The 22,990-nt window shown below is 44.8% G+C and overlaps 2 protein-coding genes across 3 annotated transcripts; one reads left to right on the top strand and one right to left on the bottom strand.

Annotated features, from left to right (window-relative positions):
- The first annotated feature begins 386 nt into the window (after positions 1 to 386).
- On the top strand, positions 387 to 3,806 carry LOC105007029 (zinc finger protein OZF-like). Its single transcript, XM_010865785.5, has 3 exons — positions 387 to 607; positions 998 to 1,441; positions 2,107 to 3,806. The coding sequence occupies exons 2-3, from the start codon at positions 1,072 to 1,074 to the stop codon at positions 3,027 to 3,029; spliced, it is 1,293 nt and encodes a 430-aa protein (XP_010864087.2). The 5' UTR covers positions 387 to 607; positions 998 to 1,071; the 3' UTR covers positions 3,030 to 3,806.
- Positions 3,807 to 7,812: 4,006 nt separating this feature from the next.
- On the bottom strand, positions 7,813 to 19,363 carry melk (maternal embryonic leucine zipper kinase). Of its 2 annotated transcripts, none has more exons than XM_029118340.2 (19): positions 19,203 to 19,363; positions 18,678 to 18,764; positions 18,482 to 18,567; positions 18,260 to 18,376; positions 17,861 to 18,004; positions 17,507 to 17,575; positions 17,291 to 17,383; positions 15,457 to 15,555; positions 15,264 to 15,332; positions 14,726 to 14,824; positions 14,205 to 14,291; positions 13,902 to 14,033; positions 12,930 to 13,037; positions 11,853 to 12,150; positions 10,226 to 10,328; positions 9,899 to 10,061; positions 9,360 to 9,463; positions 8,754 to 8,841; positions 7,813 to 8,585 (listed from the first exon to the last, which is right to left on the bottom strand). In XM_029118340.2, exons 2-19 carry the CDS (start codon positions 18,739 to 18,741, stop codon positions 8,496 to 8,498), a joined length of 2,013 nt encoding a protein of 670 aa, XP_028974173.1. In that variant the 5' UTR covers positions 18,742 to 18,764; positions 19,203 to 19,363; the 3' UTR covers positions 7,813 to 8,495. The 2 variants fall into 2 exon arrangements, with proteins under 2 accessions (XP_028974173.1, XP_028974172.1); XM_029118339.2 differs by having other exon boundaries at positions 18,678 to 18,784; positions 19,203 to 19,362.
- Between the last annotated feature and the right edge of the window lie 3,627 nt (positions 19,364 to 22,990).

Genomic DNA, 22,990 nt, shown 5'->3' with positions numbered 1-22,990 from the left:
TTATTAAAATCTTACTGTAAAAGCAAACGGCCACTGAAAGTCTAACACCCCCCACCCATAAACTGTACTGAAAATGAAATGCAGACAAATTACCGCATATGCAATGCATATTAACTGAATGTGTTGTTTTTGATGGATAACCCATTTGTGCATCACTGTCTGTGTATTCTTATGTTTCCGGGGGACTCAAAGAACATCAGCAGCTGCTTTGGCGGACGCAAATGAAGATCCAAATGAACTATACTTCATCTGTGAGAAGACCGTCACAGTGATGTTCCCGGTTGTCCTAAATTCACTCCAGTCACTGGCCAATCAACGGGCTTTCTCCGCCCGTGGGAAAAGAAACGGTGAACCGGAAGCTTCTGTTTTACGCATCCTGTGAGCCATCTTGGCTTGTTTTATCATCTGTGGTTCAGGTTGCGTCTATCTAATGTGTAACATATATTGTAAAATATGTTTTTTGTGCAAAATGTTAATCTAATAAGTAGTTAAAATGATTTTGTTAAAATTACTTTGTTAGGGCTATATTTCGACTAGCCCTAACAAAGTTAATGCCCTGAGAGGTGAAGAACTCGGGACGACAAGCAAAGACGATCCGTCTGACGAGGTGAGTTAAAAAATAAACTAAAACACTAGGTATCATAGCCAACCCAGTTACAGCCGTAACTTCGTCCAGCTAGTCTCCAAAACAGCTCAATGTCAGACTCGCTAAGGTGCAGCTGTACGCAAGCCAGCGCATGCAGGTTATAAACTAGTTACACATAGATATTGGAGTTGTCGGTGGCCTACTTGGTTTACGTTTAAGGCATTTTAAATTGGTCATTATTCCGGGTTCCTAATAAGGTAGTTAAATGTGTAAGATTAGGTGACTATCTTATGCAGCTAGACTATTGGACAATACGTGTTAGCTTTACTCATCGTGTCTTAATCCGGGGTCTATGTTGGCGTTGTAATGCTAGTGTCTCTACTATGTTCATTCTTGTCATGTGTCCTTCAGGGCGGAACCCCAGAGTGTTCGTGTATGAGGAGAGACTGGACTGGTGAACACTGTTCCCCCCGTGACTAATTAAGATGAGCGGACCCCTTGGCCGGAAGGACGTACTGAAAGAAGAAACGGAGGAAAATACTGTTACAGTGAAAGAAGAAATAATCGAAACGTTTGGAATAAAAGAGGAGGAAGAGGAGAGATGTGTCACATTGTCGAAAGAAGACGTTACAGTAGAGGGTGCTGCTTTTGTGGTGAAGAAAGAGGAGGCGGCGATGACCGTCACCGTCAAACAAGAAGAAAAATATGCTTTAACGGTGAAAGAAGAGGAGGCTGTTTCAGCGAAGGAAGATTACAATTTTGGAATGAAAGATGAGATCAAGGAAGATGATGATGAGATTCTCTCAATAAAAGAAGTTGATGAAGAGGATATTGGGGATTTGGTCAGCTCCAACAGTGAGTACAATCTTAAAAAATGAATGAACCCTTTTCCCCAAACCCTTGAGAGCACTTGTAGATTTAGTCTGATTTATGCAGACCCAGGAAAGCACCCGTTTGACTGGGGGAAGTTTGCATGGTTACATAATATCAGTGTTGCCATGGATAAGAGGTCTCTACCAGCCAGAATGTTGAATAAAATAACGTTCAGACAGACTTTACCGGCTGCCTTTCTTATTTATTTTGTGGTGCCAGTCTCTAATGACTTTTGGTGTTTCTGGTTGGCATTTTCAGACTTTACATTGCAATTGACAAATGACATACAGTACATGGTCACAGTAGCCAAATATAATCCAACAAAATCAGGTTTTGCTCAACCATTCTTTTAAAAATACATTGCCTCGGGACTGGATGTGTCCGCGGTGACACATGGGCCTCAGGCTACATGGAAATATTTGTTAACCAAAGTTCCAGCTTAATGTGGTCAGCCCCAGTACAAATGATTGTATTAAACATTAGTGAAAATGTTTAATATAGTAACGTTTAAGTCATCTAAGATTGTAAATTATTTGAAGACCTCTATTTAAATGTTTCAGTCTACACCAGAAGGAGCCCCCCCATGTAGTGTTGTGGAATGTCATGCTAATTCACCCGGTCCCTCAATTGTTCTCCATCTTTTGCAGGTGCAAATGACTCGTCCCAGATCTTTTCGTGTCTCAGCTGTCCGTTGTCCTTCACCTTCCAAGTCTACCTTCACAAGCACATAAAGCGATCCCACCATGAAGACTACATTAGACTATTGAGGAGTGGAGAGACTCGATCAGAGGGTCTCATGTCCCCCAGCAGCTCACTAAAACAACTAACCATCTCTGGTTCCTCCATCCCGCCTGCTAACCGGAAACAGAGACGGACGAACAAGCCAAGACCTCACCACTGCTCCCAGTGTGGGAAGGGTTTCACTACCGGGCAGAATCTCAACAGGCACCAGCTAACTCACACAGGAGAGAAGCAGTACCAATGTTCTCAATGTGGGAAGTGCTTCAGTCAAGAGGGTAATCTCAGAACACATCAGCATTCTCACACAGGAGAGAAGTCATTCCACTGCTCCCAATGTGGGAAGAAATTCACTACAGGGCAGAGTCTCAGCAGGCATAAGCTCACTCACACAGGAGAGAAGCGATACCACTGTTCTCAGTGTGGGAAGAGCTTCAGCCAAGAAGGTAATCTTAGGAAACACCAGCTTGTTCACACAGGAGAGAAGTCTTTCTGCTGCTCCCAGTGTGGAAAGTGTTTCACAGCGGGACAGAGTCTCAGCAGACACAAGCTTATTCACACAGGAGTGAAGCAGTACCACTGCACTCAGTGTGGGAAGAGCTTCTGTCAAGAGGGTAATCTCAGAAAACACCAGCGCATTCACACAGGAGAGAAGCCATTCCACTGCTCCCAGTGTAACAAAAGCTTCAATCAAGGGAGTAATCTCAGAACACACCAGCGCATTCACACAGGAGAGAGACCATTCCACTGCTCCCAATGCGGAAAGAGTTTCAGTCTAATGCATCACCTAACGACACACCAAATCATTCACAGTGGACAGAAACGGAAATGATGCTACCAGTGTAGCTTTCAGTTGGTCAGGCTTAAAGATCCACCAGTTCTAAATAAGAATAAAGAAGTGGAACTTGTATCATGAGACACAAATGGATTTGACATAACCAGCACTTAACTAACAACCGGCCACTTCAACAAACTAGTAATGAAATCACATTGTAAGGAAATCAGATACTCTAGTAAACGTGAAACCAATGGAGTGGTCTGTTCTCTGCAGACCTATGGAGATCTAATCTTTGTAAATATGTGGATCCCAACCAGCGTCTTGGTCATCGTAACACAGCTCCAGTACACATTTCACTATAAATCAACAAAATACAGACAAGCTTTAGAAAGGATTTGCACTTCCTCATTCAGTCCATTGTTACACAACTGATGGTTGTCTTTTAATTTGGGATTTAAAGAGCAGTTGGACTGTGATGATTCAGACATAAGCTGTATGTGTTCCATCGCCAAACTTGACTCTGTTGTCCATAGATACCGTTGAAGACACTTGAATCTTTGGTTATTTTGTTCCACAAATAGGGCTAAGTATTGCCACACAGGTCGGGAAATCAAGTTATTTGAATGGACGAGTGCGACTGCCTGTGGAAACGGTTTTAACACTTCGTGGAGATTCTGCGTGACTACGTGTCGTGTGTTCTGTCCCCGTATGTCGACATGTCGTGTGTTCTGTCCCCGTATGTCGACATGTCGTGTGTTCTGTCCCCGTATGTCGACATGTCGTGTGTTCTGTCCCCGTATGTCGACATGTCGTGTGTTCTGTCCCCGTATGTCGACATGTCGTGTGTTCTGTCCCTGTATGTTGTCTACCACTAGCTGACCCATAACACCCAGGATAATGGTGGCTGTGTGGAAATGTATTTAAAGAATAAAGGAGGTTCTGATCATCTCACTGGGACAGCTCTGTGTTGTTTCTGACTATAGAAAATGAACTAGTGTTTTAGGCTGTCCTTATGGGGAAGAACCGTTCTCATCTCACCAGCTGGAGGGAACATAATGGAACGTAAGAACCAAACGGAACCCTATTCCCCGTTCCTACTGCACTCCTCTCCAGTTGGGTGCAGTACTGATCAGGTTGAACAGAACCTCCCTGGGAACGTCTGCCTACTCTATATGGTGCCATAGTATGTGATGTGGATGTACTCACAGAGATAGAGAAGAAAGAGTGTCAGGGCCAGGACACGTCTCATCTCGCCTCACACTTCCCCAACCTGCCATCAGCGGAAGAAATGCATTTTAATATTAGTCGTCCATAAAGGGTCCTCAACCCTTCTGACAGGTTTTAATATTAGTCGTCCATAAAGGGTCCTCAACCCTTCTGACAGGTTTTAATATTAGTAGTCCATAAAGGGTCCTCAACCCTTCTGACAGGTTTTAATATTAGTCGTCCATAAAGGGTCCTCAACCCTTCTGACAGGTTTTAATATTAGTCGTCCATAAAGGGTCCTCAACCCTTCTGACAGGTTTTAATATTAGTAGTCCATAAAGGGTCCTCAACCCTTCTGACAGATTTTAATATTAGTCGTCCATAAAGGGTCCTCAACCCTTCTGACAGGTTTTAATATTAGTCGTCCATAAAGGGTCCTCAACCCTTCTGACAGGTTTTAATATTAGTCGTCCATAAAGGGTCCTCAACCCTTCTGACAGGTTTTAATATTAGTCGTCCATAAAGGGTCCTCAACCCTTCTGACAGGTTTTAATATTAGTCGTCCATAAAGGGTCCTCAACCCTTCTGACAGGTTTTAATATTAGTCGTCCATAAAGGGTCCTCAACCCTTCTGACAGGTTTTAATATTAGTCGTCCATAAAGGGTCCTCAACCCTTCTGACAGGTTTTAATATTAGTCGTCCATAAAGGGTCCTCAACCCTTCTGACAGGTTTTAATATTAGTCGTCCATAAAGGGTCCTCAACCCTTCTGACAGGTTTTAATATTAGTCGTCCATAAAGGGTCCTCAACCCTGTGCTTTAAAACTGGTTGCAAAACCGCTCCGCTTCCTGCCCAAGCCATAACAATTGTACACTTAGTGTATTTTTTAGAGACCATTCATGTTGTACTTCAGGACACTAAATAGTATTATAATAGTGTTTAAGTATGGTTTCTATAGTAATAAAAAGTATTATAATAGAATTGAAGGACTGTTTCTACAGTAATAAATAGTATTATACAGTGAGGGAAATAATTATTTGATTCCATGCTGATTTTGTACGTTTGCCCACTGACAAAGAAATGATCAGTCTATAAGTTTAATGGTAGGTTTATAACAGTGAGAGAATAACAACAAAAGAATCCAGAAAAATGCATGTCAAAAATTGTATAAATTGATTTGCATTTTAATGAGTGAATTAAGTATTTGATCCCCTCATTTATACAGGTAACAAGCTGAGATTAGGGGCACACACTTAAAGGGAGTGCTCCTAATCTCAGCTTGTTACCTGTATAAAAGACACCTGTCCACTGAAGCAATCAATCAGATTCCAAACTCTCCACCATGGCCAAGACCAACAAGCTGTCCAAGGATGTCAGGAACAAGATTGTAGAAGGCTGGAATGGGCTACAATTCCATCGCCAATCAGCTTGGTGAGAAGGTGACAACAGTTGATGCGATTATTTGCAAATGGTAGAAACACAAAAGAACTGTCAATCTCCCTTGTTCTGGGGCTCCAGGCAAGATCTCACCTCGTGGAGTTACAATGATCATGAGAACGGTGAGGAATCAGCCCAGAACTACACAGGAGGATCTTGTCAATGATCTCAAGGCAGCTGGGACCATACTCACCAATATTATTTTTTTTCTGAAATCCTGAAGTGCCAGGAAGGTCCTCCTGCTCAAGGAAGCACATGTACAGGCCCGTCTGAAGTTTGCCAATGAACTTCTGAATAATTCAGAGGAGAACTAGGAGGAGAAAGTGTTGTGGTCAGATGAGACCAAGATCCAAGATCTTTGGCCTCAACTCACCATGTTTGGAGGAGGAGGAATGCTGCCTCTGACCCCAAGAACACCATCCCCACCATCAAACATGGAGGTGGAAACATTATGTTTTGGGGGGGGTCTTTCTGCTAAGGGGACAGGACAACTTCACCTCATCAAAGGGACGATGGACGGGTCCATGTACCCTCAAATCTTGGGTGAGAACCTCCTTCCCTCAGCCAGGGCATTGAAAATGGGTCGTGGATGGGTATTCCAGCATGACAATGACTCAAAACACACAGCCAAGGGCAACAAAGGAGTGGCTCAAGAAAAAGCACGTTAAGGTCCTGGAGTGGCCTAGCCAGTCTCCAGACCTTAATCCCATAGAAAATCTGTGGAGGGAGCTGAAGGTTTGAGTTGCCAAACGACAGCCTCAAAACCTTAATGACATGAAGAAGAGGCCTGGGACAAAATCCCTCCTGAGATGTGTGCAAACCTGGTGGCCAACTACAAGAAACGTCTGACCTCTGTGATTGTCATTAAGGGTTTGAATTCATAATTGGATATTCTATAAATTTACTCCTAATGTATTATGTTTGAAACAGATTAAGACCTTATTTCGAGTGTACTAAAATGCTATTTGTAGTAATTTCTCAATTTTCATGTGAAATTTCACTTTCTTATTGTTTACTGAGACTATATATTACATAAACCTGCAAATATACATAGGTTAACAAGACTTAGGACATTGTATGATTTTCCCAAATGTTCTGAAATACACAGAACAGTCCAATAGTTTCCCCCAGTAACCCTGAAAAAAGAACAGTCAGCCCGTAGGTCAGCTGACCACACAGGGAGGAAAGAATACCTACAAACTGCTCTTACAATGGGATCTGTTGGAAGGGCACTTCCTGGTTCACACCGTAGACTTGAAATGAAGCAACTGCCTTTATCTGTCTTCCTTTACAGCCCTGGTCTGGAACTGAGCATGAGAAAGCCAGACTAATGGGGCGCATCATTCAACATAACTGTTTGCACCTGTCAAGAAAATATCCCTGATTGGGTGGTTGGTCTTCTTTGTTGGTGGGCAACATGTGACTCCCAACACCACCTGCTGGACTGGAGAGTAAAGACAACAAAGAGCCTGCAAGAGTATATAGCGCATGAAGAGCATGCAGATAGATCCGAGAAAAAGAAGAACCCATAGAGGTAATGCAAAGAGAATAAAGAACACATAGAGATATATTGAGCACATAGAGATAGATAGAGCACATAGAGATAGATAGAGCACATAGAGATAATGCAAAGCGAATAAAGAACACAGAGATAGATAGAGCACATAGAGATAATGCAAAGCGAATAAAGAACACAGAGATAGAGCACATAGAGATAATGCAAAGCGAATAAAGAACACAGAGATAGAGCACATAGAGATAGGTAGGGCAGAGAAAACAAAGACCCCATAGAGATAGAGTCTGGAGACAGATAGGGAAGGGTTGCATCATCTGGGCCCTTCGGTCATGTGTGGTTCCCATTAGTTTCACCCTCACATTAAGGTTCTCCCTCCTCACCCTCACATTAAGGTTCTCCCTCCTCACCCTCCTCTCATGCCATCACTCATCTCACTGAGACCAAGCAGGATCCCAGACTAAAAGAGTTTTGCAAAGAAGCCAGGATTTCAGTTCTAGTGTTATATATCTCTAAACCTACTGTGTCTGATCTAGTGTAATATATCTCTACACCTACTGAGTCTAATATAGTGTAATGTATCTCTACACCTACTGAGTCTGATCTAGTGTAATATATCTCTACAGGAAGTCATGCAGTTTTGTGGAGTCATGCAATTCACAATAAACTGAACAAAGAAATACTAGAAACTCCATTTATTTTGTTCATTGATATTGAAATAAATCATCTCACAGATGAGACATGGATGGACCAATAGAAAGGACGCCAGAATAACAGGAAAATAATAGCAAAACGTACAGTACAAGAATAAAAGAAGTCAAACAGAAAAGGATGCATTCAGTAAAGTGTTAGTCAGGGGAGTTGAAGGGTCCAGACATCAGAAACAGCAATTTCTTTATTCTGCCCAGTTTCCTTATTTCCTCCACATAAATTACACTACACAAGTTGAATATATACTATTGTAGATAAGTAATACGACACATTCATTCAGCAGAGCTACTTACAAGAACAATAAGGATTAAGCGCCTTGCTAAAGACCATAAGATTAATTTATTTACATTGTCCAATCAGGGAATTGAAACTATCAACTCATTATCAACTCACTGTATCCTACAACAACCAGGCCATCTGCCACTCACTAGTAACATGTAATACTGGTTAAATCCAAATTCTGTGCTAAAATACAGAGATCCTCTAAAAGGCTGTGATGCAGGATGTAGACAGGATGTGACATCATCATTAGAATGTCTAGATGCAAGATCTGACATCAACAGGAAGTAGTCATTTCTATATGCTGAGAGGGACAGTCAGGATGTGTTATGAGCACGATGTAGCTGGACAGGATATGACATCCACAGGAAGCCTAGATGCTGAATGTAGACAGGATGTCCTCCACCAGTTTCTTGTAAACCCAGGAGTCTCCCTTCAGCCTCTGCCTCCTTACACACACCACCTACAACATAGTAACAAAATCAATCAATTAATAATCACCTCATTAATTATGACACGATCAGTAGTCATTGACGACATTGCCAGTAGTCATTAATCACATGATCAGTAGTCATTAATCACATGATCTGTAGTCATTAATCACATGATCATTAATCATTGTGTACAGTACCTCAGGCCTATGAAGCAGACACACCTCCAGCTCAAAGGCCATCGTCACCTTTCCAAAGTCCCCCTGGGTACGACACTTCAGAGTGTAGCTGGTAGTAGAAGACAGAGACATTAGAGTAGCTGGTAGTAGAAGACAGAGACATTAGAGTAGCTGGTAGTAGAAGACAGAAACATTAGAGTAGCTGGTAGTAGAAGACAGAGACATTAGAGTAGCTGGTAGTAGAAGACAGAGACATTAGAGTAGCTGGTAGTAGAAGACAGAAACATTAGAGTAGCTGGTAGTAGAAGACAGAAACATTAGAGTAGCTGGTAGTAGAAGACAGAGACATTAGAGTAGCTGGTAGTAGAAGACAGAGACATTAGAGTAGACTGGTCCAGTCTAGGCGTTTGTTAATTGTTAGATCATGTCAGCAGCCAACTTGATGTACAAGTCCTCCTGCTAGAATACAATGGTGATCTTGTTAATGTAGTAACTAAGTAATGGAGATTCTGATCTAGATTCAAGCAAGAAAACGTCAAGCTGAAGGAGAAAGATGGCATTCAAAAAATGCTGGAACAGCAGGGGATCTGAGTGAAGGTGGTTTGATTTAGGTGTGTTTGTACTTACCCCTTCTGTAAGAAGTCCACGTTTTTCTCTGGTAGAATGGAGAGGAGCTGATTCAACACCTGGTCGGGACTCGTCTGACTGGTCAATGTTACGTTATATTGGGCCTGGAGGAGAGAGGGAGAAAGACAGGAACAGGAGACAGAAGGAAAGAGGAGGGTTTATTAAAGAGTGTTGGTGCGTAGTCAGTGTGTCTGTGTGTGTGTCTGTGTGTGTGTGTGTGTCCGTGCATGTCTGTGTGTCTGTGCGTGTGTGTGTCTGTGCGTGTGTGTGTCTGTGCGTGTGTGTGTCTGTGCGTGTGTGTGTCTGTGCATGTGTGTGTGTGTCTGTGCGTGTGTGTGTCTGTGCATGTCTGTGTGTGTCTGTGTGTGTGTGTGTCTGTGCGTGTGTGTCTCTGTGCGTGTGTGTCTGTGCGTGTGTGTCTGTGCGTGTGTGTCTGTGCGTGTGTGTCTGTCTGTGTGTCTGTCTGTGTGTGAGAGTGTGTGTGTGTGTGTGTCTGTCTGTGTGTGAGAGTGTGTGTGTGTGTGTGTGTGTCTGTGTACCTTGATCCTGCGGGGGCCGTCCCGTCCCCCCCGTCTCCTGCCAGGTGTCAGCAGGGTGATGACTTTATCCAGCCCCCTCTCCAGACTGCCGAACACCTTGCCCCCCCTCCTCTTGGGACCACTGTCAGCCCCCGCCGCCCCCGCCATGTCCAGGGACCGCGACCTGGGGGGCGGAAGGGGAGGGGCTTATCTCAGACACAACGACACCACGGTTCTAGAACGACTTCTAGAACCGTCCAAAGACAACAGCGCGACCACAGGACTACATCTGGGTCAGGATGGAGACATCAAGTCTCCGACCCCCCCGCCCCCCCCCCCCCATCATACCGTCTCTCTGGGCTAAAGGTCAGTATCTCCACCACTCCTTCAGCCTTCCTTTCTTCTCTCTCTCTTTTCCTCGACGACGGGTCTTGAAGAGTACCGCCTCCGGCTGCAACACACACACACACACACACACACACGAGAGAGGAGTGTAACTCATGTCAGTACACACCACAGGGGACAGTGAGGAAGAGACAGAGACAGCTACACCTGTCACAGAACACGCCAGGGGACGGACACGCACACATCCCTGGGGGCTGGGCTGGACACAGCTGTCAGCCGTAGAAGGCCAGAAAGGTGGGATGTACAGTAGATGAGGGAAAGATATGAAGAGTTAGAGAAAGAGAGTTAGAGAGAGTGAGAGTTAGAGAGAGTGAGAGTTAGAGAGAGAGAGAGTTAGAGAGAGTGAGAGTTAGAGAGAGTGAGAGTTAGAGAGAGTGAGAGTTAGAGAGAGAGTTAGAGAGAGAGAGAGAGTTAGAGAGAGAGAGAGAGTTAGAGAGAGAGAGAGTTAGAAAGAGTGAGAGTTAGAGAGAGTGAGAGTTAGAGAGAGTGAGAGTTAGAGAGAGAGAGAGAGAGAGAGAGAGTTAGAGAGAGTTAGAGAGAGAGAGAGAGTTAGAGAGAGAGAGAGAGTTAGAGAGAGAGAGAGAGTTAGAGAGAGAGAGAGAGAGAGAGAGAGAGAGAGTTAGAGAGAGAGAGAGTTAGAGAGAGTGAGAGTTAGAGAGAGTGAGAGTTAGAGAGAGTGAGAGTTAGAGAGAGTGAGAGTTAGAGAGAGAGAGAGAGTTAGAGAGAGAGAGAGTTAGAGAGAGAGAGAGTTAGAGAGAGAGAGTTAGAGAGAGAGAGTTAGAGAGAGTGAGAGTTAGAGAGAGTGAGAGTTAGAGAGAGTGAGAGTTAGAGAGAGTGAGAGTTAGAGAGAGTGAGAGTTAGAGAGAGTGAGAGAGAGAGTTAGAGAGAGAGAGAGAGAGTTAGAGAGAGAGAGAGAGTTAGAGAGAGAGAGAGAGTTAGAGAGAGAGAGAGAGAGAGTTAGAGAGAGAGTTAGAGAGAGAGAGAGTTAGAGAGAGAGAGAGTTAGAGAGAGTTACAGAGAGAGAGAGTTAGAGAGAGAGAGAGAGAGAGAGAGAGAGAGAGAGTTAGAGAGAGAGAGAGTTTTGTTATGAGTCATGAGGATTAGCAACACGACCAAAAGTGTCATCCCATTCGTGGTTAAGACCCTGCTTCATTGTGGCAACTCCCAACTCGGGACAGTCGATGTTGAGATGCGTGTCTTCCAAAGCACATCCTGTGTTGCTCTGGTTCTTATCACGTCCACCATAGTCCTTGTGCGCCTAAGGAAACGCACTCTTTCTGAACATGTGCCTCCATGCCACCACTAGGGGTCACTAGAGCCCTTCCCCTAAAGATCCCACCACAGCTCGCTAACGACTTCACCACCGAAACAGTCATGTCATGAAATACTGAATGGTAGTTTGATTTAGGTGTGTGTGTTTGTGTGTGTGTGTGTGTGTGTGGGTACTTTCCCCTGATTTCAGAACATGATTTGTTAGGATCTGTAATCAGGGGGAAAACAGTATGCTAACTGATTTCCCCCTGATTGTGTGGTTGTGTGTGGTTGTATGTGAATGTGTGTGTGGTCTTACCTTTGGGTGTGTCTGCCCTGCGTCCAGAGTGATTCATGATGTTATGTGTGGGCGTGGTCAAGACGTTCTTATTGGTCGTTGTGGTTTTCCTGCTGGGTAGCGGAGATCTTGGTGCGGGCAGAGCAAATATATCGGAGTCCTTACTGGCCACAGCAACGTTCTCTTTGTTCTTATTGCTTTGTTCCCGGCCTCGGTCCCGCCTCTCTTGGCGACTGTGGGGTGTGACTGGTCGTCTCTCTGGAGTGGGGGCGTGGTTTGTTTGGTCCCGCCCCTTCTCAGCTGACAGACATGTCAATCTCTTTAAGAAGACAGAAAGAAAGGGGCTGATAAAACAAGAGAAGGAACCAGGTCAGCCTAGTCCGGCCGGCTCACCATTAGAAGGGATGCATGTTGTTGCCAGGCTGGATTCCATCCATGGTTTACTATGTGACAGACTGGGTCTTTAACCACGACGCTGTTTCAACAGTGCGTGCTGTTGCACGTGATGCGTGTGGTGTCTGTTTACTTGTCAAACCAATTAGTTGAAACTCCATGGTTCCCTACATTAGTAAACATCCAAACAAAACCCAGTCATAACAGGATCGCTACACCACATTCAACACGTTAAATTAGAAAGAGATTACTGTAGATGGCTAGCTATAATGAAAACAAGGACTCAAATCACTCCATGGCTGGTTTGCTTCTGTAGAAAACAAATAGACCGCTGAATAGCGAAACACTACACCACATGAACTACGCTGTGTAAACCGAAATGAGAGCAATATAAATAAATCCTAATGCCTAACTGGTCCGTGACTCGAACCCCTACGCTGTTGGGGATGGCGAGGTAGCAGCTGTACAGCACCTATAAATTAAAACAATCGTAATGCCTAATTTGTTGGGGCCGTGGTGAGAATTGAACACCGGTCGCCTGCGTGAGAGGCTGGGTCTCTAACCACCACGCTATTTAACAAGCGTCGGTCGGTGAGACACATTCGCTCGTCTTGGGCGGCTCCGCTGATGCGGTTCGGCAAAAATACATTTACACACACACACACACACACACACACACACATGAACACAGTGTTGACCCCTGACCTTTTGTTGCGGTGTGAGCCAGGGCAGATCATCGTCATAGCAAAAGTCCTCTGCATCATCATCATCATCGTCATCATCATCGTCAGTGAAAAGGAGAGTCTTCTGAGACTGGACCGAGATGGAGTAGGAGAAAGAGAACAGCAGCATGAAGTCAATAAAACTATCCTGACGAGAGAGAAAGAAAGACCTGAGGAAGAAGGTTAGAGAGAGAGAGGACATGACATGAGAGAGGGGATGACATGGGAGAGGGGATGACATGGGAGAGGGGATGACATGGGAGAGGGGATGACATGGGAGAGGGGATGACAAGGGAGAGGGGATGACAAGGGAGAGGGGATGACATGAGAGACAGGTTTCCCAGCACATAAAACCACTAAGGCATGTCTTGATGCCTGGTACCAACAGGGGGGGCTGGTGTGATAGAGGTCAGACATGAGAGAGGACAGAGGGGGCTGGTGTGATAGAGGTCAGACATGAGAGAGGACGGGGGGCTGGTGTGATAGAGGTCAGACATGAGAGAGGACAGAGGGGCTGGTGTGATAGAGGTCAGACATGAGAGAGGACAGAGGGGCTGGTGTGATAGAGGTCAGACATGAGAGAGGACAGAGGGGCTGGTGTGATAGAGGTCAGACATGAGAGAGGACAGAGGGGCTGGTGTGATAGAGGTCAGACATGAGAGAGGACAGAGGGGCTGGTGTGATAGAGGTCAGACATGAGAGAGGACGGGGGGCTGGTGTGATAGAGGTCAGACATGGCTGCCTTGGTCTGGGGCACTTTGGGGACTCCGTGGGGCAGGTTGGGCACCTACAAGCTCTACAGAGGTTACTGGCTGAGGTCTCCATGGAGACAATCACAACCCAGGGGGCAGAACCCCATCGTCAGCAGGGATCCTCCCCTCAGCGAGCCTGAGACAATGTAAAGGAGCCAGAGATTTAGATGGAGAGAAAGAGCTGAGGGCTTTTAGAATCTGACCTGTACTACGAGATGGTGAGGTGAACAGGATGTGACATCAGAGACAGGAAGATGTCGGATTCGGACTGGTTTTCCTCTCTGTTTCTTAGAGAGCAGCAACAGGTAGATGGCGGTGGTATGGTCATACCTCCACTACACACACACACAATACACATGTACATAAACACATAAAAACAGCCATGAGTAACGGCATCTGCTAATTGAAAACTGTGAATGCACGTGGGCAATGGAGTCCGGGTTGAAGGACTGTGTTCTACTGCCATCTAGTGGTGTGGGTGGTAACTCCAGTCATGGGTCCAGTACCTGGCTGACCATCTGGCGGGTTGTGTTCCTGGAGTGCTGCAGGCTGACAGCCATCTCAGTGATACAGTCCTCATCGATATAACCCAGCTGGACACAGAAGACATTTCTTCAGGGGAGAGAGACCATGTGTGTGTGTGTGTGTGTGTGTGTGTGTGTGTGTGTGTGTGTGTGTAGTTAGATTTGCGTGTCTGTGCGAGTGTATGTTAAGTGAGATGTGTGGTGTGTGAGGTATGTGTGTGTGTGAAGTATGTGTGTGTGAGGTATGTGTGTGTGAGGTGTGTGTGTGTGTGAGGTATGTGTGTGTGTGGTGTGTGAGGTGTGTGTGTGAGGTGTGTGTGAGGTATGTGTGTGTGTCTGTGTGGTATGTGTGTGTCAGGTATGTGTGTGTGAGGTATGTGTGTGTCAGGTATGTGTGTGTCAGGTATGTGTGTGTGAGGTATGTGTGTTTGGTGTGAGTGAGGTGTGTGTGTGTGTGTCTGTGTGGTATGTGTGTGTTTGGTGTGTGTGAGGTGTGTTCTTACAGGTCGCTTGCTGTGCCATTCCACAGGACTCCCATATCCAGTCATCATCCATGGATGATCTAGGAGCTGTCTGACAGTCACACGATGTCTAGGATTCACCTACACACACACACACACACACACACACACACACACACACACACACACACACGCAGACAGACAGACACGCAGACAGACAGACAGACACAGACAGACAGACAGACAGACATATACACAGACACACACAGACAGACAGACAGACATATACACAGACACACAAAAACAGAAAAAGACTGACACTATTGCTACCTAAACATGTTTGCTTTGGAAACAGTGGCAAACATCCATTCATGCCAATTAAGCACCTATTGAATTGAAACTGAGAGACAGACAGAGAGAGACCATGTATGTACCCTGTATGTACCCTATAGCAGTAGTAGACATTATTATAATTATAATGTTAGTTGTTATAAAGTACATATTACACTTTAGTTATTTCCCTTTTAAAGTTAAGAGACATGAAAAGAGAAAGTGTGTGTGTGTGTACTCATGTGAATACCTGCATCATCTGGTTTAGAAGTAGGATGCTCCCAGGAGAAAGCCACCGAGGGTTGTCAAATACACCTTTCTGAAACATCATCATCATCTAGGTTAGTCTTCATCAGGGGTTCTACATTCTGGTCCAGAAACCGTGTAACACTCACATAGAGCTGAACTGCCGTAGCAGAAAGGTATACAGATCATGTTATTACCGTGATCTTCCTGTAAAGGGCCATGCAGTTGTCATCATCAAAGGGCAAGTAACCACACAGCAGAGCAAACAGCAGAACCCCCATACTCCACACATCAGCCTGAAAACACACATTACATAACCACGCATCAGCCTGAAAACACACATTACATAACCACGCATCAGCCTGAAAACACACATTACATAACCACACAGCAGAGCAAACAGCAGAACCCCCATACTCCACACATCAGCCTGAAAACACACATTACATAACCACGCATCAGCCTGAAAACACACATTACATAACCACGCATCAGCCTGAAAACACACATTACATAACCACACAGCAGAGCAAACAGCAGAACCCCCATACTCCACACATCAGCCTGAAAACACACATTACATAACCACGCATCAGCCTGAAAACACACATTACATAACCACGCATCAGCCTGAAAACACACATTACATAACCACGCATCAGCCTGAAAACACACATTACATAACCACGCATCAGCCTGAAAACACACATTACATAACCACGCATCAGCCTGAAAACACACATTACATAACCACGCACCAGCCTGAAAACACACATTACATAACCACACAGCAGAGCAAACAGCAGAACCCCCATACTCCACACATCAGCCTGAAAACACACATTACATAACCACACAGCAGAGCAAACAGCAGAACCCCCATACTCCACACATCAGCCTGAAAACACACATTACATAACCACGCATCAGCCTGAAAACACACATTACATAACCACACATCAGCCTGAAAACACACATTACATAACCACGCATCAGCCTGAAAACACACATTACATAACCACACAGCAGAGCAAACAGCAGAACCCCCATACTCCACACATCAGCCTGAAAACACACATTACATAACCACACAGCAGAGCAAACAGCAGAACCCCCATACTCCACACATCAGCCTGAAAACACACATTACATAACCACGCATCAGCCTGAAAACACACATTACATAACCACACAGCAGAGCAAACAGCAGAACCCCCATACTCCACACATCAGCCTGAAAACACACATTACATAACCACACATCAGCCTGAAAACACACATTACATAACCACGCATCAGCCTGAAAACACACATTACATAACCACGCATCAGCCTGAAAACACACATTACATAACCACGCATCAGCCTGAAAACACACATTACATAACCACGCATCAGCCTGAAAACACACATTACATAACCACGCATCAGCCTGAAAACACACATTACATAACCACGCATCAGCCTGAAAACACACATTACATAACCACGCATCAGCCTGAAAACACACATTACATAACCACGCATCAGCCTGAAAACACACATTACATAACCACGCATCAGCCTGAAAACACACATTACATAACCACGCATCAGCCTGAAAACACACATTACATAACCACGCATCAGCCTGAAAACACACATTACATAACCACGCATCAACCTTAAAACACACATTACATAACCACGCATCAGCCTGAAAACACACATTACATAACCACGCATCAGCCTGAAAACACACATTACATAACCACGCATCAGCCTGAAAACACACATTACATAACCACGCATCAACCTTAAAACACACATTACATAACCACGCATCAGCCTGAAAACACACATTACATAACCATGCACCAGCCTGAAAACACACATTACATAACCACGCATCAGCCTTAAAACACACATTACATAACCACGCACCAGCCTGAAAACACACAACATATAACATTATTTAACCACACATCAGGATGAACTGCCGAACCACCAAACTCCACACTTGGTAACACACACACATTCCTTGTGTCAGACCTCAGAGCCGATGTAGGCTTTCCCCTGGATGAGTTCTGGAGCAGCGTAGGCTGGACTACCACAACACGTCATCAACTCATAGCTCAGACCACCCTGCAACACACAGACCCAAGAGAACTCCTTAAACGGGGGCAGGCATTTATCCACACACCTCTGAAATGTTTTCCTGGAGAGCGTAACAAAAACATGACCGTTTCTGTGTGTGTGTGTGGTTACCTTTGGTTTGGCACAGAGGCCAAAGTCGATCAGTTTCAGATTGTGATCCTCATCTATCAGGAGATTCTCCTGAGAAAGGGAAGGACATGATCAGTATTTTCATACACGTGTTAAATATCCCAATCAGAGGACATCGAAGATGCAGAATTTTAGACAACTGGGGTCACCATCTAGGTGCTCGTGGATTGGATGATTGGTCCACAGAAGTGTCACATGTTAGCTGATATAATGCAGCACTGTATACCGAGACACCACCTGGGCATCATCCACTGGATGACAACCAGGAAAAACCCTGTGCACGCCACCTGGGCATCATCCACTGGATGATGACAACGTGTTTAGAGGTCATCCTACCGGTTTAAGGTCTCGATGGGCGTAACCCTGGCTGTGGACGTAGGCCATCGCCGAAACAATCTGACGGAAAAACACTCTGGTTTCCTCCTCCGACAGACGGTCTTTAGCTATGATGTAGTCAAACAACTCCCCGCCAGGACAATACTGAGGAAGACAGACAGGCAGAGAGGCCGACAGACAGGCAGAGAGGCCGACAGACAGGCAGAGAGGCCGACAGACAGGCAGAGAGGCCGACAGACAGGCAGAGAGACCGACAGACAGGCAGAGAGACCGACAGACAGGCAGAGAGACTCAGAGTCACTCTCAGACAAATGGACAGAGTGTGTGTTTGTGTATGTCTTTTTATGCCTTTGTGTAGGCCTGTGAGAGTGTTGTTGTGTGTGTGTGCGCTTGTCATACCTCCAACACCATAAATATCTGTGTGTTAGTCTCTATGACATGATACAGTCTGCACACATGCTGATGACTGAGACTCTTCATCGCCTCGATCTCCAACTTCACACGGGGAAGGTCGTCCTGCACAGGCAAAGAAACGAGGGAGAGAAGAGAGGAAGCATTCAGTATGGACGACTGGGCTATCACTGGGTTGGGTCTACCTGGACACGGGGGACAGCGACTCACCCCCAGATCTTTCTTATCCATGATCTTAATGGCCACTTTCTCTCCCGTCAGTATGTGGCGACCGAGCTTGACCTTAGCGAAGCCTCCTGACAGAGACACACGAGTGAGTTAACACACGCGCACACGCGCGCGCATACACACACACACACACAAAACAAAAATCTCCCGATTTTAAGTGTGGGTTGGGACATCTCACCCGAGCCAATGGTTTCGTAGACTTCATAGTTCTTAAGGAGTTCCGCTGCGCTGTCCATGGCCATGTCACTGAACTACGGGTTTTCCGCTACGGAAAAACGACTGCACCTTTAAAAAAATAAAAGATCTATACTAGCTAGTTCTGGATGTAACCTGGCGAGTTATGTTTAGGTTGAGTCAGTAGTAGCAGAACATTTCGCTCACTAAATTAGCTAAAACCTGAACTAAAACGCAACAATTGTACACATTTAAAATTAGTAGCCAGTCAGCTGACATCCTTGGTTTCTGAGCATGATGATCGCATAAAAAAAAATGCGACCATCATGCACACAATTTAATACAATGTTAAATTGTGACAAGACGTATTTATTCAAACCAGGTATTTAATTAAATAGGTTAAATTACAAACATAGCAAGTTACTGTGACTGACTAGCGGTTAGATTGACAAGGGGTGTTAACCGAATTGACTACATTTATTTTGCTAAGTGTATACAAGTTATGTTTTGCTAATGGTTTTAAACTAACCTTGAATACAAACGTGGATCTTGTCAGCAAACCAAATGTTATAAATGAAAAAAACATTTAATAGAGATCCTTTAGTAAGTAAATCTACGCGACCACTTCCAATGACGTTTTGTTGCAGAAGTTTGAATTTACCACCACTGTGACGACATTTCCTTCTTCCGGTTTTAGCGAACCAAAGTAAGACTTTCTCCTGTCTCCATCTATCGGTCAGTCATAGTACTACCAACGATTTTACAAAAATTGATTTTCTGCAAAACCCAAACTAACCCCCGCGCTTTACGCACATGCCCGGAGTGCATTTAAGAGTGGCGTGTTTCTGACATAACTCCAAGGGGGACTTACTCCAGCCTCAGGGGTTTAATAAAACGCTTAAATTCTGGGGCACACCTGCGACTTGAATGATGCAATTCATTCTTAACTTTTATTCAAAAAGATGGTAATGAAATTCACATTTACAAACCCTCCTACATTTTTGAATGGAAAAAAACTAATTAGCAATTTAACATTTAATGTAGGAGGTATATTATTTTGTTTATTTGTAACGTCTTAAAATGGCAACATAACTTATGCATACACAATCTTTGGGGACCAGTTTTTCCTCCACAGCCACACTTAAACAGGCAGCGTCCAAAAATCCCAGAATGCACTTCTAAGGGAAATGTTAATATGCCCTACCAAACTGAACAACTTGTTCAGTCCCAAGGCTATGCCAAGCAAACGTTTGTTTTTATCCTCCAGGAGTCTGAATCTGAGTACTTTCAAGAGGATTTCTAGATTATAAAAGCAATGTAAAGGTTCAGATTTGTTCTGTAAACATGGGATCTGTTGGGTGCATCAGAATGCAGTGTACCTGCAGTTTCTTCGGTTCCTTTATATCCAGTATGTCTTCTTCGACACAATGACTCATGCTTGTGTCATTCCAGATCTATGATCAGAAACCCTCAACCTTTAGGAGAATAAGGTCATGTCCCAGACCGGGGAATAGAAAGAGACACTTCTATTTGACTCCTATGCTGGTTTCAGTCTGGATGACTGCTGGAAATGGGCTGGAGTCCCGGTCTGGGCTACCTCCAAAATCCCCTGCAGTTTCATCTGCTGAAATGTGTTCTTGTAGTCGGACCATTAGGACTGTGCTTAGAGGATTCATCTAAAGGTCATGATGTTCAGAACCTAAAGCTCATGATGTTCAGAACCTAAAGGTCATGATGTTCAGAACCTAAAGGTCATGATGTTCAGAACCTAAAGGTCATGATGTTCAGAACCTAAAGGTCATGATAGAACTCATTTGAATGCCCTACAGAACAGACATCCAGTCATTGTCTTAAATGTGTTGAAGGTCACGCTGATTGATCGGTCAACCTTCCTACTTCACGTGGTCTTTAGGGCCACGCCAGGTGTCGCCCAGGCAACCGAACCCTTGGTTAGGTCGCCGTGACAAAGACTCCACACAGCTGGACAAACACACTCGACCAGAAAGGTAGAGAGAATTTGAATAAACAAATGAAAGGGATATATATATAAAAGTGGTGTGGGCAAGGAGGGACACATGTAGTGCCAGGTCATAAGAAGTGCTAGCATGTCTGATTGGCTGTCTGTCTGATTGGCTGTCTGTCTGATTGGCTGTCTGTCTGATTGGCTGTCAGTCTGATTGGCTGTCAGTCTGATTGGCGGTCTGTCTGATTGGCGGTCTGTCTGATTGGCTGTCAGTCTGTCTGTTCATTACATGTATATCTTCTTGTGATTCATGTCTTCCAGCAACATTCTAGCTGTCAACAGGAAGTTCTCTCTGTATTGACTGTTAAACTGTAAAACTCTGAGGAGGTCTGATGAACACAGAGTTATGAAACACACACAGCCCCCCTCCCAGTCATTCTCTTCCCTCCTCCCTCCTCCCTATTCTCTATCTTCTCTCCTTCTCTGCCACTCTCTCTCTTTCCCTCAACTGCTTTTTCTTTCTCCTCTTTCTCTTTCTTTAAATATTCCCCCTTTCTCTCCCTTTGCTCTGTCTCTCTGTATTCTGTCTCTGCTGATACAAAAAAGGCCCTTGAAACAAAACCATTAACGTTTGAAATATTGGCAGACACAAAGTCAAACTGTGTGTGGTGTGTATGATGTGTGTATGTGTGGGTGTTATTAGTTAGTTTAGAGTATCTGTGCTCATAACTGGCCACATGTTTTGGCATAAACACGTAAGTACACACACACACACACACACACACACACATGCTTAGTCCAATATGGAACACAGGCATTCTGGTTTTAGATCTGTTGTCCAGTTGGAATTCCCAACATTCCTAAGCAGTCCTCCCGAGTCTTCCAGAATGCCTGGTTTTTAGCTCTGCAGGAGGTTGTTGTCTCCCACCTGGCACCCCACCCAGTTCAGGAGGTTGTTGTCTCCCACCTGGCACCCCACCCAGTTCAGGAGGTTGTTGTCTCCCACCTGGCACCCCACCCTGTTCAGGAGGTTGTTGTCTCCCACCTGGCACCCCACCCAGTTCAGGAGGTTGTTGTCTCCCACCTGGCACCCCACCCAGTTCAGGAGGTTGTTGTCTCCCACCTGGCACCCCACCCAGTTCAGGAGGTTGTTGTCTCCCACCTGGCACCCCACCCAGTTCAGGAGGTTGTTGTCTCCCACCTGGCACCCCACCCAATTCAGGGGTTTGTTGTCTCCCATCTGGCACCCCACCCAGTTCAGGAGGTTGTTGTCTCCCACCTGGGAGAAAAGGACCCTGGGTTCCCATGAAGCATAAGGCTTCCTAAAGGCTGTATGAACGTTGCAGGAATGTGACAGATACCAGGAGGAGTTAGTGTTTCCACAAGAGTTAATAAAACTCACCTGGTGTCACAGATCTGACCTAGCATCTGATTAGACGGAGACAATGAAAACCAGAAGAGTTTCTACCCTCCAGGTCCCAGCATGCCTCTGTCACTCATTGTCTCAGACCAATAAAATGGACATTAAATAAAAAGGTGTTCAAACAGCTGTTGACTAATGACTCTGTTCTCTGTCTGATCACTGGTCCAGCTCTCTCTTTCACTCTCTCCCTCTTTCTATCTCTCTTTATTTCCATTTCTCCTCTTTCTTTCCCTGTGCCGTGGTCCTCAGTAACAAACCATCTGTTCAGCAGAGACTGAAGGACTAGATTAACCCCACCAAGCTGTTAGATATTAACTGAAAAGCTTCAATCCAGTTCACCTAAAACTCTGCTCTTCTCTTTGCACCCAGATAGCATTACGTAAACAAAACTTTAAAATGTTGTAAATTAACTGTAATTCCATGTATATTTTAGACTCATGGGTGATTTAGACTGACCAGCACTCTCAAGCGAACTTCAAAGCCAAATCTACAGATTAACATTTCAATTAACTATCTACTAAAACTAACCTTAAGCCTTTCCCTAACACTTATTCCGAACCTAATCTGAACCATAGCAGCATTTAGTTTTGATAGTTTGTTGATAGAAGGATTATCTGTAGAGCCTCTACTGACAGTGTAGCTGAAAAACAGATGATGTCTTGGTGAGGGTGCCCTGGAACAAAAAACAGATGATGTCTTGGTGAGGGTGCCCTGGAACAAAAAACAGATGATGTCTTGGTGAGAGAATTCGACCAGAATCCGATGAGAGAATTGGACCAGGAACATCACCAGAGTATTGGACCAGGAACATCACCAGAGTATTGGACCAGGAACATCACCAGAGTATTGGACCAGGAACATCACCAGAGTATTGGACCAGGAACATCACCAGAGTATTGGACCAGGGACATCACCAGAGTATTGGACCAGG

This window comes from Esox lucius, chromosome 25, assembly GCF_011004845.1.
Source record: "Esox lucius isolate fEsoLuc1 chromosome 25, fEsoLuc1.pri, whole genome shotgun sequence".
Taxonomy (NCBI): Eukaryota; Metazoa; Chordata; class Actinopteri; order Esociformes; family Esocidae; genus Esox; species Esox lucius.
This window is presented reverse-complemented; position numbering and strand designations above follow the sequence as displayed.

Bases quoted from the DNA above. Each gene is read 5' to 3' on its own strand.
- LOC105007029 (XM_010865785.5), top strand. From the start codon at position 1,072: ATGAGCGGACCCCTTGGCCGGAAGGACGTACTGAAAGAAGAAACGGAG. The intron at 1,442-2,106 runs GTGAGTACAATC...CATCTTTTGCAG, and splicing joins GGATTTGGTCAGCTCCAACA to GTGCAAATGACTCGTCCCAG.
- melk (XM_029118340.2), bottom strand. From the start codon at position 18,741: ATGGCCATGGACAGCGCAGCGGAACTCCTTAAGAACTATGAAGTCTAC. The intron at 15,556-17,290 runs GTCTGACACAAG...GTGTGTTTTCAG, and splicing joins AAGCCTACATCGGCTCTGAG to GCTGATGTGTGGAGTATGGG. The intron at 12,151-12,929 runs GTCAGGGGTCAA...GTCTTCTTAAAG, and splicing joins GGCTCACACCGCAACAAAAG to AGATTGACATGTCTGTCAGC.